General features: G+C 46.3%; 1 protein-coding gene across 1 annotated transcript in view; it reads right to left on the reverse strand.

The window, feature by feature from the left end:
- Window positions 1-16,827, reverse strand: part of LOC144826907 (phospholipase A2 inhibitor and Ly6/PLAUR domain-containing protein-like) — a 269,142-nt gene extending 252,315 nt beyond the window's left edge. Inside the window, exons 1-3 of the mRNA XM_078685366.1 lie at window positions 16,726-16,827; window positions 12,652-12,771; window positions 8,713-8,868 (exon numbers count right to left, since the gene is read on the reverse strand). Coding sequence (XP_078541492.1) covers window positions 8,713-8,868; window positions 12,652-12,771; window positions 16,726-16,777 — 328 coding nt within the window. The 5' untranslated portion in view covers window positions 16,778-16,827. The remainder of the gene's footprint in view (window positions 1-8,712; window positions 8,869-12,651; window positions 12,772-16,725) is intronic.
- Window positions 16,828-18,678: the final 1,851 nt, after the last annotated feature.

Genomic DNA, 18,678 nt, shown 5'->3' on the forward strand with positions numbered 1-18,678 from the left:
TGCAGTGTTATGATAGTCGGAGTCTCAGCTTCTACGTCCCCTGGATATCTGCAGTGTTATGATAGTCGGAGCCTCAGCCTCTACCTACCCTGTATATCTGCAGTGTTATGATAGTCGGAGCCTCAGCCTCTACGTACCCTGTATATCTGCAGTGTTATGATAGTCAGAGTCTCAGCCTCTACGTACCCTGTTTATCTGCAGTGTTATGATAGTCGGAGTCTCAGCCTCTACGTACCCTGTATATCTGCAGTGTTATGATAGTCAGAGTCTCAGCCTCTACGTACCCTGTTTATCTGCAGTGTTATGATAGTCGGAGTCGCAGCCTCTACGTAACCTGTTTATCTGCAGTGTTATGATAGTCGGAGCCTCAGCCTCTTCGTACCCTGTTTATCTGCAGTGTTATGATAGTCGGAGCCTCAGCCTCTACGTACCCTGTATATCTGCAGTGTTATGATAGTCAGAGTCTCAGCCTCTACGTACCCTGTTTATATGCAGTGTTATGATAGTCGGAGCCTCAGCCTCTACGTACCCTGTTTATCTGCAGTGTTATGATAGTCGGAGCCTCAGCCTCTACGTACCCTGTTTATCTGCAGTGTTATGATAGTCGGAGTCGCAGCCTCTACGTACCCTGTTTATCTGCAGTGTTATGATAGTCGGAGCATCAGTCTCTACGTACCCTGTATATCTGCAGTGTTATGATAGTCAGAGTCTCAGCCTCTACGTACCCTGTTTATCTGCAGTGTTATGATAGTCGGAGCCTCAGCCTCTACGTACCCTGTTTATCTGCAATGTTATGATAGTCGGAGTCGCAGCCTCTACGTACCCTGTTTATCTGCAGTGTTATGGTAGTCGGAGCCTCAGCCTGTACGTATCCTGTATATCTCCACCATTGCAGTAGTCAAAGTTGCAGCATGTGCTACTGATCCAAACCAGTCAGCGCCTCAGCCTGTACATACCCTGTGTGTCCACAGTTTTATGGTAATCGGAGTCTCAGCCTGCACATATGTTGTTGTTTGCAGCATTATGATATTTGGAGTCTTAAATGTACATACTATAATGTCTGCAGCATTATGATAGTCAGAGTCTCAGCCTGTACGTACCCTGTTTATCAGCAGTATTATGATAGTCGGAGTCGCAGCTTCTACCAGCCCTGTATATCTGCAGTGTTATGATAGTCAGAGTCTTGGCCTGTACCTACCCTGTTTATCTGCAGTGTTATGATAGTCGGAGTCGCAGCTTCGTCTGCCCTGTTTATCTGCAGTGTTATGATAGACGGAGTCGCAGCCTCTACGTACCCTGTTTATCTGCAGTGTTATGATAGTCGGAGCCTCAGCCTCTACGTACCCTGTATATCTGCAGTGTTATGATAGTCAGAGTCTCAGCCTCTACGTACCCTGTTTATCTGCAGTGTTATGATAGTCGGAGCCTCAGCCTTTACGTACCCTGTATATCTGCAGTGTTATGATAGTCAGAGTCTCAGCCTCTACGTACCCTGTTTATCTGCAGTGTTATGATAGTCGGAGTCGCAGCCTCTACGTACCCTGTTTATCTGCAGTGTTATGATAGTCGGAGCCTCAGCCTCTACGTACCCTGTTTATCTGCAGTGTTATGATAGTCGGAGCCTCAGCCTCTACGTACCCTGTATATCTGCAGTGTTATGATAGTCAGAGTCTCAGCCGCTACGTACCCTGTTTATCTGCAGTGTTATGATAGTCGGAGCCTCAGCCTCTACGTACCCTGTTTATCTGCAGTGTTATGATAGTCGGAGCCTCAGCCTCTACGTACCCTGTTTATCTGCAGTGTTATGATAGTCGGAGTCGCAGCCTCTACGTACCCTGTTTATCTGCAGTGTTATGATAGTCGGAGCCTCAGCCTCTACGTACCCTGTATATCTGCAGTGTTATGATAGTCAGAGTCTCAGCCTCTACGTACCCTGTTTATCTGCAGTGTTATGATAGTCGGAGCCTCAGCCTCTACGTACCCTGTTTATCTGCATTGTTATGATAGTCGGAGTCGCAGCCTCTACGTACCCTGTTTATCTGCAGTGTTATGGTAGTCGGAGCCTCAGCCTGTACGTATCCTGTATATCTCCACCATTGCAGTAGTCAAAGTTGCAGCATGTGCTACTGATCCAAACCAGTCAGCGCCTCAGCCTGTACATACCCTGTGTGTCCACAGTTTTATGGTAATCGGAGTCTCAGCCTGCACATATGTTGTTGTTTGCAGCATTATGATATTTGGAGTCTTAAATGTACATACTATAATGTCTGCAGCATTATGATAGTCAGAGTCTCAGCCTGTACGTACCCTGTTTATCAGCAGTATTATGATAGTCGGAGTCGCAGCTTCTACCAGCCCTGTATATCTGCAGTGTTATGATAGTCAGAGTCTTGGCCTGTACCTACCCTGTTTATCTGCAGTGTTATGATAGTCGGAGTCGCAGCTTCGTCTGCCCTGTTTATCTGCAGTGTTATGATAGACGGAGTCGCAGCCTCTACGTACCCTGTTTATCTGCAGTGTTATGATAGTCGGAGCCTCAGCCTCTACGTACCCTGTATATCTGCAGTGTTATGATAGTCAGAGTCTCAGCCTCTACGTACCCTGTTTATCTGCAGTGTTATGATAGTCGGAGCCTCAGCCTCTACGTACCCTGTTTATCTGCAGTGTTATGATAGTCGGAGTCGCAGCCTCTACGTACCCTGTTTATCTGCAGTGTTATGGTAGTCGGAGCCTCAGCCTGTACGTATCCTGTATATCTCCACCATTGCAGTAGTCAAAGTTGCAGCATGTGCTACTGATCCAAACCAGTCAGCGCCTCAGCCTGTACATACCCTGTGTGTCCACAGTTTTATGGTAATCGGAGTCTCAGCCTGCACATATGTTGTTGTTTGCAGCATTATGATATTTGGAGTCTTAAATGTACATACTATAATGTCTGCAGCATTATGATAGTCAGAGTCTCAGCCTGTACGTACCCTGTTTATCAGCAGTATTATGATAGTCGGAGTCGCAGCTTCTACCAGCCCTGTATATCTGCAGTGTTATGATAGTCAGAGTCTTGGCCTGTACCTACCCTGTTTATCTGCAGTGTTATGATAGTCGGAGTCGCAGCTTCGTCTGCCCTGTATATCTGCAGTGTTATGATAGTCAGAGTCTCAGCCTGTACGTACCCTGTATATCTGCAGTGTTATAGTAGTAGAGCCTCAGCCTGTACATACACTGTGGTCATAGTCATAGTCAAAATCCTTTATTCGATCAAATACAAATTGTTCATAATAGTACATATAAAAAACTGATTTCCAATATTCAATTTCATTTAAAAGTCCAAAATACAATAGTTCATTTTATACTTAATTGAAGTTTAAAATTAGATCTGTAAAAATTATCTGTTTCCTTGGTTTTACTCCTATTATATGCTTTTCATCCAGTAACTACCCTGTATGTTTGCAGTTTTATGGTAGTTGGAGTCTCAGGCTTTAAATACCCTGTATATCTGCAATGCTGTGGTAGTCGGAGAATCATTTTGTACGTACCCTGTATATCTGCAGTGTTATGGTAGTTGGAGTCTATGCCTATATGTACCCTGTATATTTGTAGTGTTATGGTAGTCGGAGTCTCAGCCTGTACGTACCCTGTATTTCTGCAGTGTTATGGTAGTCGGAGTCTCAGCCTGTATGTACCATGTATGTCCACAGTGTTATGGTAGTCGGAGTCTGAGCCTGTACGTGCCCTGTATATCTGTAGTGTTATGGTAGACGGAGTCTCTGCCTCTACGTACCCGGTATATTTGTAGTGTTATAGAGTCTCTGCCTATAAGTACCCTGTATATTTGTAGTGCTATGGTAGTTGGTGTCTCAGCCTGTACGTACCCTGTATATCTGCAGTGCAGAGGAACTATATTTATGGCGCCGTACTTCTAATAAGAACTGCACTGTATGTACACTGCCCTTCCCCAAATTCAAATGTCACCAATGCGGATTTGCTCTGGGAATGCCAGCGAGCAGTAGATCGCTCAAGCGCCACTGCAGACGCAGTAGGCCTGTCTCATTAAAAACTGTCCCTTCACACTCCTCTTTACAGTTCTGGAGTGTTAATTGCAGATCTCTCCCACAACACAAGTATAATATCTTTGACTTCATCACTGATGAGCAACCGGATGCGGTGTTTCTTACGGAAACCTGGCTACATGACAGTTCTGGCCCCGATATTGCCGCTGCAATTCCCCCTAATTATGTCATCGTAAGAAAGGATAGTGTTTCAGGCAAAGGGGGGGGGGATAGCCATGATCTTTAAATCTAAGTACACCTGCAAATTTGAAGACATTCCTCTTAAAGGTTGCGAGGCAGCCCTGTTTAGGTTAACTATTAGTCCTCAGTTTACAATGACAGGTTTATTAATCTATCGCCCTCCTGGGAATGCTATGTCCTGGGTTTCTCCTCTGCCAGATTTCCTTGCCCCTTTGCTTCTTAGAGCAGCCAACTTCACGATTCTTGGGGATTTAAATATCCATCTTGAAGATTCTGATTGTACGTCTAGTAAACAGCTTATTTCTATTCTTGAAGTCTTTAACATTCAGCTACTGAACTCTGCCCCTACACACCATGCTGGTCATTTATTAGATCCCATCCTGTCAAACATGCAGTTGGACTGCTCTCAGAAAGCACGTCCAATAGAATGGTCCGACCACTTTGCTGTTCCTTTTTCACTAGATACTACCAGGATGGTATCACAGACCAGAAAGGGTACAGATAAACGGTCACGCAGTTGGGGGAAAATTAATATGCCAGAACTTAATAATCAATTATTGAGGACACTTCCTAACACTGACCTACCTCTCTCTGCACTAAACTGCGCAGTTGGTCAGTGGTTAAATAATGCTGTTGATCTCACGCTTCCTTTGACATCTAAGAAAACTATGCCTCATCATCCTCCTGCACCATGGTTTTCCGACAAGCTTAAGTGCCTTCGCACTCAATGTAAGACTCTAGAAAGAAAGTGGAGGCATAATTATTCCCCTACTCGCAAAGTAGCATATAGAGAAGCTCTGAAGGGCTATCATAAAAGCTGCAAAACAGCCAGAGCAGATTTTACAAAAAAAATAGTTGCAGATGCACAAAACTGCCCTAAGGTGCTCTTCTCAGTTGTAAAAAAACTGACAGGAGCAGACTCTATTCCTGCGCCCCCTGCGCTTGATGCGGTTCAATGTCAATCCTTAGCTGACTTCTTCATCAAGAAAGTCGACATGATTTATGATCTTTTCACCCCGTCATCGGTGGTAACATCTTCTGCATCTGGCTCTGTTCAGTCATCTGCTAGTGTCGATGACGGCGCCAAACTCTCTGTATGGCAGCCACTAGACAATGTTTCTTTTTCTTCTCGTCTAAATAGTGTGCGCTCTGGTTCTCCGTGCGATGCACTTCCAGTGAAAATACTGAAACAACTAGATTCCTCCATCCATCAGATCTTTGTCAAATTATTAAATACCTCACTTACTGAGGCATATGTCCCCCAGCCATGGAAACACGCTATGGTAGTGCCCCTGTTAAAGAAGAATGGTGCTGATATTTTGAATCCTGCTAACTTTCGCCCCATATCCTTGTTACCCATCTTTTCTAAAGTGTTAGAGAGACACATTAATATCCAGCTTACTGAACTGGTGGAAAGTTCTGGCTTCTTACACTCATCCCAGTCGGGTTTCCGTTCCCGCCACTCGACCGAGACTGCCCTTCTTGGGGTAACAGAGAGTCTCCGACACGGTGTCGATCAGGGTGAAACTATGGCGCTCATCCTGTTGGATTTGAGCGCAGCTTTCGACACCGTGTCACATTCCATCCTTCTCGACTCTCTGCGGTCTCTTGGTGTGACTGGTATGGCCTTAGCCTGGGTGGCCTCCTTCCTTGGTGAGCGAACCTTTCAAGTGTTCTCCCCTAAGGCTGCATCAGCGGTCTGTCCATCAGCGCGGGGTGTCCCCCAAGGGTCAATATTCAGCCCCCTATTGTTCAATCTTTATGTAAAACCCTTGGCTAACATCGTAGAGCAGGCGGGGCTGACTCTGTTCTCTTACGCGGATGACACCCAGATCGTCTTTTCCCTATCGGGGCGAGACGAGAATAACCCCTCTGCACTAAAGTCGGGCCTCCCTCTTGTGGCTGACTGGATGCAGAGGAACTGTCTCAAACTGAATGGGGAGAAGACAGAGGTGGTCATTCTGGGTAAAAATAAGAACCTCTGGGGCCCTCAGCACTGGCCAAATGAGATGGGTTCACTCCCTGTACCCACACATGCTGTACGTAATTTGGGTGTCCAAATTGACGACAAGCTAACAATGAAGCAGCAAGCCACTGAGGTCGCAGCAACCTGTTTTTCTACTCTTAGGTGGCTACAAAAGATCTTATGGATGCTTCCCATTTCCTCCCGTAGGACGGTTGTCCAGGCATTGATAACATCTCGCCTGGACTATGGCAATATACTATATCTGGGTGCTGATGTAGCCACTGTTAAAGTATTGCAGGTTGTACAAAATGCAGCTGCGCGACTTCTGAAGAATGTTCCTAGAAGAACTTCGGCATTATCTGCCTTGCATGATCTTCATTGGCTTAAGATCTCTAGCCGCATAAAGTTTAAGACACTGTGCTACATATTTAGAATCAAGCAAGGCATTGCACCCACATACCTACAAAAGCTGGTGCAACCTTACAGGCCCAAACGTACCTTAAGATCTTCGGAAATTGGGAACTTCATCATACCAAGATTTAAGTTGGTAAGGATGGGGGGACGTTCTTTTTCCTACCTTGGTCCCAAATATTGGAATGCCCTGCCCACAGCCATTAAATTAGAGACCAGTCTTCTTCGCTTTCGTAGAGCACTGAAAACGCTGTTGTTCACATAAGTAGCTGGTACCAGTATGCTGGCTTATTTGACATCTTCTTCTCCAGTCTGTCCCTAGCGCCGGGAAACCCACTGTGGGTAGCTGTGCGCGGTAAAAGTTCAAATAAATAAATAAATAAAATGGTAGTTGGAATCTCAGCCTGTACGTACCCTGTATATTTGTAGTGTTATGGTAGTCGAAGTCTCAGCCTGTATGTACCATGTATGTCCACAGTGTTATCGTAGTCGGAGTCTCAGCCTGTACGTGCCCTGTATATCTGTAGTGTTATGGTAGTCGGAGTCTCTGCCTCTACGTACCCTGTATATTTGTAGTGTTATAGTAGTTGGAGTCTCTGCCTATACGTACCCTGTATATTTGTAGTGTTATGGTAGTTCTAGTCTCAGCCTGTACGTACCCTGTATATCTGCAGTGTTATGGTAGTTTGGAGTCTCAGCCTGTATGTACCCTGTATATATGCACCGTTGTGATAGTTGGAGTCTCAGCCTGTACGTACCCTGTATTTCTGTAGTGTTACAGTAGTCGGAGTCTCAGCCTGTACGTACCATGTATTTATTTGTTAGTCTTATAATGCGCACTATCACCTTACAGGCATCCTGGCCCTGGTGGCTCAAGAGGACGGCCAGCCAGACTGAGTTACTCGGGAAATAGCCAGGTTTTAACCTTTTTTCTAAAGGGAAGAAGCTCCTTAATTTGCCTGATCAGGCACGGGAGCTTATTCCATAGTTTGGCAGCTGCCACCTCGAAAGATCTACCCCCTGATCTAACCTTCCTAAACCTAGGCACTCTCACCAGTCTGGCTGTTGAAGAGCGAAGCAGTCTGGTTGGAGTATACCAGGCAAATTTAGATTGCAGGGGTAGAGGTCCTGTTCCATGGAGAGCCTTAAAGACGAGACAAAGGGACTTAAATTGTACCCTCTGTCTCAAAGGGAGCCAATGAAGTTCCGCCAGAGCTGCCGGTGCATGCGCTCTTCTGGGAAGCCCCAAGACCAACCTAGCAGCCGCTGATTGAATTCTTTGGAGCCTATCCAACAAGAAGCTTGGAGACTCCAGTAATAAGGCGTTACAATAATCCACCCTACTAAGGATCGTACATCTTGCCACTTGGGCACGCGCCTGAGATGGTAATAATGGCAGGATCTTACGCAGAGACTGCAGAATTGCAAAGCAGCAAGAGGTTGTTTTAGCACCCTGAGTCTCCATGCTGAGTTTGTGATCAAGCATGACCCCTAAGTTACGGACTGATTCCACTGGCCGCACTTTGGTCGCTGTCTCAGGAGGCCAAAAATGTCCTGGAAAAGGACGGGAAATCTTATTCCCAGCGCTGAAAAGCACCTCCAGCTTCCCAGCATTGAATTGAAGAGAGTTATTCTGCAGCCAGCGTGACGTATCCTGCAGACAATTGTGGAATACATACACTGGTGTTGACTCCTCTCCCTCATTTTGTAGTGTTATGGTAGGTGGAGTTTCAGCCTGTACTTACCCTGTTTATCTGCAGTGTTATGGTAGTTGGAGTCTCAGCCTGTATGTACCCTGTATATATGCAGCGTTGTGATAGTTGGAGTCTCTGCCTATGCGTACCCTGTATATTTGTAGTGTTAATGCAGTTGGAGTCTCAGCCTGTACGTACCCTGTATATCTGAAGTGTTATGGTAGTTGGAGTCTCTGCCTATACGTACTCTGTATATTTGTAGTGTTATGGTAGCTGGAGTCTCAGCCTGTACGTACCCTGTATGTCCACACTGTTATGGTAGTCGGAGTATTAGCCTGTACCTACCTTGTATGTCCACAGTGTTATGGTAGTCAGAGTCTCAGCCTGTACGTACCCTGTATATCTCCACCATTGCAGTAGTCGGAGTCGCAGCATGTTCTACTAATCCGAACCACAGTCATGGATGCTCTGAAAGAGAGGGTTTTACCACAGGCAGCTCTGCTGGAGGGAGTACCACAATCCTTAAATGCAGTCAGAGCGTTCTTGCTCCCTGTAAGAAAACATATATTTTTCAATTAGCAAAAAGATTGAATCTACCGGATGCGATCTGGACATGCATGGCTGATCTGATGTTACCAGTATTTTAGAATTTCATGCAGGTTTCTTATATGCTTATTTTCAAAGTACAAACACTGATGCACATTATAATATTTTCAATTAATCTAATTTTTAGGGTAAAACATTTGTTTATTCTCTCAGAATGTTATTTGAACATGGGGAGTATCTCTTTGGCCTTGGGATATTAAACCAGTAGCTTCAAGAGGTTCTTGGAGAGTTCCTTGTGCTATTTTTGTCCCAAATCAAAAAGCAAGCACTGCCCTTCCTCACTCTGAGAACCGTCCAAGGCTCTTTCTAGAAGGTGACATGGGTTGGAAACTCAAAACTCAATAATACACAGAATAAAACTCCATAAATATTTATCTACTCATTGTTTTTATGTTTAAAAGTTATTCCTTCAAAAGCACTTTCAGGCACACAAACTTTATGCTACACATAGAATCAAAATAAATCAATCATTCAATCAGTCAGCATTTATAAAGCGCAACACTGTCACCCCAGGGGTATCTGGACTCTGTGTCTCAGTCGAAGAGCCAGGTTTGGAGTCTTTTTTTTTCGGAAGTCTGTTAGCAAAGGGGAGCAAATGGAGCTGGAGGGGAAGGTTGTTCCAGGTCTTGGCTGTAACGTAGGAGAAGAAAAAGCCACCACAGTGGATGTGGCAGATGGAGAGGTTGTGTGACTGTGAGTGAAGAGAAGCGTAGGTGTCTGGTGGGTTGCTGAAAGTTTAATTGATGGCTGGTCCAAGGTCATGGAGGGCTTTGTAGGTGTGCATGTGGATCTTAAACTAGCATATTTTCTGGGTGGGGAGCCAGTGGAGGTCTCTCAAGTGGGGGGCAATGTAGGCTAATTTGGGGAGGTCCTGGATAAGTCTGGTCACTGTGGCCTGTATGGTCTGACGTTTTCTGAGGAGTTGGATAGAGATGCCAGTGTAGAGGGCATTGCTGTAGCCGGTATGGCTGGTGACAAGGCATGAGTGACAGTCTTTTTGGTGTTGGCTGGGTTCCATCTGGAGCTTTTGCAGAGCATGCTAAGAGCGTGGTAGCAGAACGAGCCAACGGCGCTAACTTCATAGTCAGTTGGCTGTTGTGGATGATGCAGAGGTTGCCTCCGTAGTCATCGGTGTGGGTCCAAGTTCTGCACTCCACTGGCTGTGGTCCCGTGTAAAAGTGTCCTTCCCGAAGATCAGAACTTCAGTTTTGTGGGAGTTAAGTTGGAGGCACTTGGTCATGGCATTTTGCGTAAGTTGGTTTTGGTGTTGATGGCATCCTCGGTGGACGAGAGGATCAGTTGAGTGTTGTCTGCGTAGGAGATTATGTTGAGTCCATGGGACCTGACGACATCAGCAAGGTGGTCCTGTAGATGTTCAACAGCGTGGGATGATCTTTGTGGTGTGCCACATATGATGTTTTTGAGTGCGGAGGTGAAGGGAGACAGTCAGATACTCAGTGTGCGTTCTGGGAGGAAGGAGGTGATCCACTTGAGGGAGTCTTGGTGTATGCCTATGTTTTAGAATTTGTTGTTGATGATGCTGGGAGAGACTATGTCGAATGCAGCGAAGAGGTCAACGAGGATCAGGTCCACCATTGCTCTACCACTATGGAGTGTTCTGCTGTCATCTGAGGCAGCAATCAGTTCATTCTTAGTGCTGTGGTTATTACGATATCCTGATTTGGAGGCATCAAGTAAGTGGTTTTGTTCCAGGAATTTGGTGAGATGCTGGTTGATGGCTTTCTCAAAACTTTGGCCAGGAAGGGGAGCAGGGAGATCGGAAGATCGTTTTTGAGATTGTTGGGGTCACTGGAGGCTTTCCTTCAGAGGGATCTGACGTCTGCATGCTTCCATCTGACCAGGGAGGTTGCTGTGGAGATGGAGGTGCTGTGGAGATCTGCCTATTCCTGGGTTAATAAGGGGGCAAGCATACAGAACCCCTGAGTCTTTCTTGAAATAGTGCCCAATATATGCACCAACAGCTCAGTGTGTTCATATGCCCCACTTCTGGTATAGGTGGGGTTCCAGGCAGCAAAGGAGTCTGATGCTCTGGAAGGGGGGACCTGCATGTTTCCCATCCTTGGAATAATAGGGACAGTGCAAGTTAGGATGCTAGTGTCATTGTGCACAAGGACAGTGTGTTCCAGTTGGGGCACTGCAGTGATATGCAGCAGCAGAGCTGCGTGTGTCCCAGTGATGGAGCAGCAGAGCTGCAGCTGCAAGGCAGGGAGGAGATGCATAGAGAGAGCTGTGTGTTTCCCAGTGGTGGATTAGCAGAGCTGCATGGCAGGGAGGAGATGCATTGGCAGAGCTGCATGTGTCATGGTGGAGGAGTTGCAGAGCTGCTGCAGTAGGGACGGGACGAGATGCATGGATAGAGCTGTGTGTGTCCAGGTGGTGGAGCAGCAGAGCTGCAAGGCAGGGATAAGATGCATGGACAGAGCTGTGTGTGTCCTGGTGGAGTCGTAGCAGAGCTGCAGCTGTGGGGAATTGATGAGATGCATGGACAGAGCTGTGTATGTCCTGGTGGTGGAGTAACAGAGCTGCAGCTATAGGGAAAGGATGAGATGCAGTGACAGAGCTACCTGTGTCCCAGTGGTGGAGTAGCAGAGCTGCAGCTGCAAGGCAGGGGTGAGATACATGGACAGAGCTGCACGTGTCCTGGTGGTGGAGTAGCAGAGCGGCAGCTGTAAGGCAGGGATAAGATGCATGGACAGAGCTGCGTGTGTCCTGGTGGTGGAGTAGCAGAGCTGCAGCTGTTGGGAAGGGATGAGATGCATGGACAGAGCTGCATGTGTCCTGGTGGTGGAGTAGCAGAGCTGCTGATACAGGGAAGGGATGAGATGCATGGACAGAGCTGTATGTGTCCTGGTGGTGGAGCAGCAGAGCTGCAGCTTTTGGGAATGGATGAGATGCAGTGGGGAAGGGATGAGATGCATGGACAGAGCTGCGTGTGTCCCGGTGGTGGAATAGAGCAGGTGCTGTATGGAAGGGATTAGATGCATTGACAGAGCTGTGTGTGTCCCGGTGGTGGAATAGAGCAGGTGCTGTAAGGAAGGGATGAGATGCATGGACAGAGCTGTGTGCGTCCTAGTGGTGGAATAGAGCAGGTGCTGTATGGAAGGGATGAGATGCGTTGACAGATCTGCGTGTGTCCCAGTGGTGGAATAGCTCAGGTGCTGTAAGGAAGGGATGAGATGCATGGACAGAGCTGCGTGTGGTGGAGTAGTGGAACTGCAGCAAGGAAAGACTCTTAAGGGCCAAATGTAGGAACATTAAGAACAATATTTTCCAAATGGTGTTTTTTTTTCAAATTGATATATTTTTTAATTAGTGATACCTAATGAGTCACAAAGAGACCTTTTGCATGAATATTAATGAGGTCGGTCACAATTCAAGACCCATGAGGAATGGCGGCCATCACAGGGATGGTGGCTTGTTGAGGACTGCTGATGGCATGCCTCCTTTTCTTGTTGAAAACTCGACATAGGAGGGATTTACCATTTGCGGTAAATACCTCACCCTGAGGTAATGCGAGACCTGTGGGCAGTAAAGGAGAGTTTTCAACCACAGAGTGCATATTAACCAATCACCATCAGGGGTGACACAGATAAGCAGCAGAGCATGGTGAAGATCACACAGCAGCTTGCGGCAGAGCCATGCACGGCATTACGGGTGCCCCAGCATCTACATTTCACAAACCCACTCTTTGACTCTTGACACTTACCTATTGTAAAGTTCTCGAGACCTTGAACGCAGTGAGTGACGTCAGCGGGGCAAAGATTGTAAATACCGGAGCAGGTGGCAGTGCCCACAGAGAAACACTTCTCACAAAGTAGGCAATTCACTGAAATGAAAAATAGTCCTTATTTTCTAGATTTTTCTTTTTTTTTTAAGAATAAAATGTAAATGATAATATACAGAACAATTAAGATTCATAGTCAGAGGAAAGTCGAAAAGAAAAAGAACAAGGAAATCACAATTATGCATTACTCCCCCCCTTTTAACCCTTCCTGGTTGAGCCTTGTCTCACAAAATCCCACCCACCCAAACCCCACCCTACCCACCCCCGAGGGAGTTGGCCTCGATCTGTTATCCTTAGTTTGGATTCTTGCTTGTTTTCCACTTAATAATTGGCCCATTCTTCTCAATCCATCTGGTCAATGGGGCCCAGATGTTTAGGCCCTTTGTTCGGGAGCATTGTCCCCTTCTTGGCTTTTTCCAGATTATAGTTTGCTAATAAAAGAGAGAGACATTGCTGGAACCCGGAGTATGCGAGACATAAATGGAGGATTGCCAAGCCGATGAACACCAGTTCTTCTCCAAGCTTCCCCTGAGTGTTCTGGGCTACCCCAAGTCCTATCAAGGTTAGAGAGAGGACGCAGTCGACTCCTTAAAGAAGTTGGTAATCTCTAATTTGAGTTTACAAAGGGCATCGCAGGAGGCAAAGATGTGAATCAGATCTGCCTGAAATAAGGCACACCAGGAGCAAAAGGTTATTCGCCCTGTCTCCCATTTGGCAATTCTTTTAGGGGTGTATCTAAGCGAGAAGCATGTTTTGTAGTATTGAGCCTGGAGTCGGACCAGGATTAGAATATTCTGTGGTAATTTGACTGAGCGGAAAAATAGGTTTTCTGAGAATCCAGTTTCGACTCCCCCAAATCATCTTTCATTCGTGACCTATCTACTTGTATAGATAGGTCTCCATTCCTTCTCAATGTATCAATTATATCATTATTAGCAAATCTGATTGGCCCACCCACCTTTCTTATATAAAAAATCTCTAAATTGGAGGTATTTGTAAAAATCCCTCCAATCTAGCTCAAACCATTCTTTAAGATTATCGAAAGAGGCCAGAACTATTAGAGAGAAAAAAGCTCAGAGCTTGGTCAGCCCTGCGTCGCACCATCTTTGAATGAAAGGACCTTTAAAAATGTCTGGTAAATTGGGATTTTTACAGAGTGGTGTATAGTAATTGAGCCAACCCATACCAATCAGTTTTTAAATTGACTTCCAGATTCTAAGCCCCCCTTGTAGAGTTTTAAAGCTAACTTTCTTGTAGTGGCTGTCATTTAAGAATCGCCAAGCCCAGCCCCACGCTTCCACCCCATTATAAATTCAAGGGTGGAGGTGTGGCGCCGCGGCGAGGCCAACTGACGCTGAATCTGGGGATCACGGTTCGATCCCCGGTGGCAGATTAGCCCAGCATGTGACTCTGGGCAATCGGTTGCTTAATCTTCCGGACAGCCCCCAGCGCCTAGAGACCATTACGGGTGATTGTTTGCGCTTTACAAATGTGTATTATTATTATTATAAGTGGGTCGGTACTTCTTCAAACGCGCTAACTTTTGCCTTCTCTTGTAATAGAACTAAATTCTATAGAAGTGAAGTGGCCCAATAATATAGTCTTATACTTGGTAGAGCCAGTCCTCCCCACTCCCTAGGTAAAGAAAGATATTCATGTGCCCTTCTTGGCTTAGCGGATGCCCAGATAAATAAGAAAAATAGATCTTCAATTTTTTTTAGACAATTGGAGGTAAATTCAAGCACGTAAAATAAATAAAAATGTAGGGAAAAATAACATTTCAATGATGTTACATCTGCCGATGCTAGACAGATGTAAATTATGTATATAATTAATATAATTTTCTCTAGATTTTTTAGATTTCTGTACAAATTTTTTTTTATTGTACCATTGTAACATAAAAAGTATCTTAAAAAGGGGATTTTCCAAACTATTTTGTTCCATGGTTATGGGTTCTCTATTATTGATGTCTACCCAAATGATCCCTTTTCCCAACATTAGGATAATGAAAGACACAGGGGCTTATTTACAAGCCCCGCCTGCTGCCAGAATGTTACTTTTAATGACGCTACGGCAGCGCACACTGCAGAGCCATATCTACGAAGCCACCGAAAACCACACTGCGTAGCTTTTCATGGCCTCAGATAGATATTGTGTGAGGGAAGGCAGAGTAAGTTGCTGCGTTACCTCACATAGTGATAGGGAGTGATGCCAGGGAAGTTTTCAGGGGTGTTTCCACATAACACCCATGGCTTTTGACATATTCCCAGATTTATAACATGCTGTAAACCTGGGACTGCATTAAAAGCCTATGCCTCTCCAGGGGTGGCACAACAGTTGTCTTTGTGAAGGAAGGTGTCCATTTCTGCACAAAATCAACCTGATTCCAAAGCAGATACCCTGGCACTATTGTGCACTCGCGGAGTATAAGAGGGCACAAATGCATAATTTCTCATTGATACGGTGCATTTCTTCCCTTTTCTTTAGACATGGGAGAGCGCTGCAGGAAGGTTTGCGGCACCGCTCTATGCCAAAAATTTGTAAATGTTGCCCACGGTGCCTCCACCTGAAATCAGTGGCAGGCGCGGTGGCATCAGTCGCACCGTCCTAGAGCTGGCCCTGACTTTCAAAGCCCACCTACTCCACTGTAATTCAACACTGCAAACCTGCCGAAATATGACAGGTGGAAAATGAATGAGAAATACCCAGAAATAAGGGATTGTGGTGCTTAATGCATCAAATTCTGCATTTTTTTCCCCATTGTTAGGAACAGATTTTTGAAAGTGCTGTAGATTAGACCCCTGGAGCCCTGAATTATTTAAGCAGTGATAAATAGCACACTGCCTGTGGTTCTAATTACAAACGGGGTTGTACATTTTTATCTTGAATTACGAGTTGTGAGATAATTACTGCACCCCCACTATTTCCCCAGATAGATTCTGGCAGGTTAGGCCTGTTCAAATATATATGGGGAAGAGAAGTCTGAAAAGATTTCAAGCCGTGCAGATGTTTGAACTTTAAATATTGATTCTACCCACCCAACCTCACAGGTGAGAATGGAGTTGGGCAGCATGGAAGAGATAGCAAAGAGGCAGGGGGAAATATTGTGACTGAGTGGAAGAGAAAAGCGGGTGATGGGTAAACAACTGGTCAGCAGTCCACAGATGCTACCCATGGGGATCGAACAATATACATGACCGGTCACCTAGCATAAGTCAGAGAGTCCTAATAGATCCTACACTGAGATTTGTTGACAATGAACTTTTAACAGGTGATCTAAGCTCCCACCAACAACAAATCACCAACAAGACAAACTACAACACCTGCACGATATTCAAAATCTGAGGCGCAGACATGAAGGGAGAACACCCCCACAAAACTGAATGTTAGCTAGACACCATCGACCCAGGCTCAGATCAGTCTCAGGTGCCATCCAGGAAGGACCCTCACTGCTGGACAAGGAAGGGACATACAAGTCTATGCAGTGCTTGGGGATCTCCAGTGATGGTATCCTGGCATTAAGAGTCACATCACATATTTATCAAGGGTTGTGTTGCTTTTTCAACCCTTGAAATGTGATTTATCAAGCCATGCATGGCCAACGTGTGTGATCCTAGGGGGCTTGATAAATCCAGAGTAACAAGAGTAAGCTGAGACTCCTCACTGAAGCCAGTTCACTTCTAGGAGATAGACTAGTTTGACTCTGTGGGAGCTCAGCCATAACACATATCAAGAGTAAAGACTCTCCCTCACATAATATAAAGGATGAGGATTTAAATTTGAAAAGAGCCTTTTGGATGCCAAAGGTAGGACTCACCATTACCTTGAAGTGGGATATGAATGAGAGGTACAGGATTAAAGGTTCCTAAAGGGGTGAGAAGGAAACCCTACCTTTCTGGCTGTCTCAAGAGCTTCTCAGACAGAGCTGAATCATTACTTTGTCCCTGTGGAGCTCCTGGACGATTGTGGGGGACATGAATGAATGAGTCCTCTTACCTCCAGCAATGAGTGTGCAGAGCAGGATCGCGGCTGTGAGGAAAGTCCTCATGGTGCACTGGAGTAGGTTGGGTGGCAGAGTGTGGGCTGGAGCAGCTGAGCTTGTCTTCTACACATCCACTGCTGAGGACAAGGCTTTGTATATTGCAGAAGGGACGGGGTCAAGGCTACCTGAGCCGCCCACAAGGTAAACAAATTGATGACCCTCACTGTGATTGGTGTGCTCCTTAGACAGCCCTTCTGCAAAACAGAGTTTGTGAGCTAATGTAATACACACATCTTGAGTAAATACATCCTAAAAGCTCTTCTCAGCTGAGGGCTTCGAGCAGCATTGTGACCTTTTATTGTTGTTGTAAGTTACCTCATTAATGCCCTGATATATTTCATAGGTAAACCATTCGAAGAAAACCTAAGGCATTTCCACCCAAGATGCAGAGTGCTAAAATACCTAGAGAGCATTTCTTTCTGGTTACTAAGCAGGAACAAAATGTGTTTCATTAAAAGTATTTGTTTGGGAGATAGTTTTGTGTTTTTTCTTGAGAATGTGACCAATTACAGTTTTTATATCTAAAGTTGCTATCTGATGACCCTCCTTAGTTACGTTTGGCTGACAATATAGGTTTTCTTTATGTAATCAATTTTGTTAGAAGTAATTAAAGTCTTGTTTGTGCTTTTTCAATATGCTTGGGGATTGATCTGCATCTGTGCCCTCTTTGCTGATGTCGCTGCTGTCCTAACTGAGTACTACAGCACTGTTTTTTGTTCTTTTGTAGTAGGGTGAACCTACACTGTGAATGCACCATCGTAATTGCTCGTGTGACGAGTAGACTGTTGTTATAAGATGAGTTTGGTCCAGCAAATAAATCAATCCTAAATCAAAGTTCAATTCACTCTCACCTCAGAATACCTCACTTTTAATGTTTCGGTTGTTTTAATATTTGTTAGATCCTTCATCATGACCATTCCATCACTCCCCTCAGTAGTGCTGTTTCACTCTTAAAACCTGCTTTTTTATGCTCACCTGGTCAATCTGGGTAGATTGTGGTTGTGCAATTGCTTTTCCATCTTGTTTCCTTCTTTTCCTCTTGCAGCCTTCTCCTAGTCCTCCAGGTCATCCCTGGAACCTCTTCTATTGTTGGACCCGGCCTCATGGCGTGGTCCTACCCCTCCCGCATGGCGGGCTCAGGACGACATCGGCCCTCCACCCAGCATCGGGCAGCCCTTTTGCCCGACACTGCACGCCCCAACATTGCTGGTCCGGCCACCATCCCGGACCCCCACTACCGACCTGGCTCCATCGTGAGCCCCTCACGACCTAAGCACGAGGCCACGCCCGACCCCATCTTGGGCCCACCACGTCACGACCACGTGGCCTCGGCCCCGGCCCCAGCGAAGCCCAGACATCGAGGCACCAAGATCCACCCAGGTGGTCGAGTGGCCACTCGACAGATCCCGGAGAAAAGGGAGTTTCGATGGCCCTCCAGCCGTCCCCGGACGCCTAGTATCGATCGCCCTCCGGCCTCCCTGGGCGCTGGCTCCACCCCCCTGCTGGGTGTCTGGACACCATCATCCCGGCCCCTCTGACCCCCAGGCGAGAGGGTCCAGACATCAAAGGACTCCAGTCCTATATCTGGGCCAGCCCCGGAGTAGGACGTCAGTTGTATCCTGGACTGGAAGCCCTGCTAACGCTGTCACGGCCGACACCAGAAGAACTCATTGCCTGTAACCTGAAGAGACCCGGAGAGCCTGCTGGCGCTGCCGCGGCTGAACCATCTTGAGAGCCTGCTGGCGCTGCCGCGGCTGAACTATCTTGAGAGCCTGCTGGCGCTGCCGCGGCCGAACCATCTTGAGAGCCTGCTGGCGCTGCCGCGGCTGAACCAACTTGAGAGCCTGCTGGCGCTGCCGCGGCTGAACCATCTTGAGAGCCTGCTGGCGCTGCCGCGGCCTCCTCTC

The sequence above is a fragment of the Lissotriton helveticus genome, chromosome 4_1 (genome assembly GCF_964261635.1).
Source record: "Lissotriton helveticus chromosome 4_1, aLisHel1.1, whole genome shotgun sequence".
In the NCBI taxonomy this organism is placed as follows: domain Eukaryota; kingdom Metazoa; phylum Chordata; class Amphibia; order Caudata; family Salamandridae; genus Lissotriton; species Lissotriton helveticus.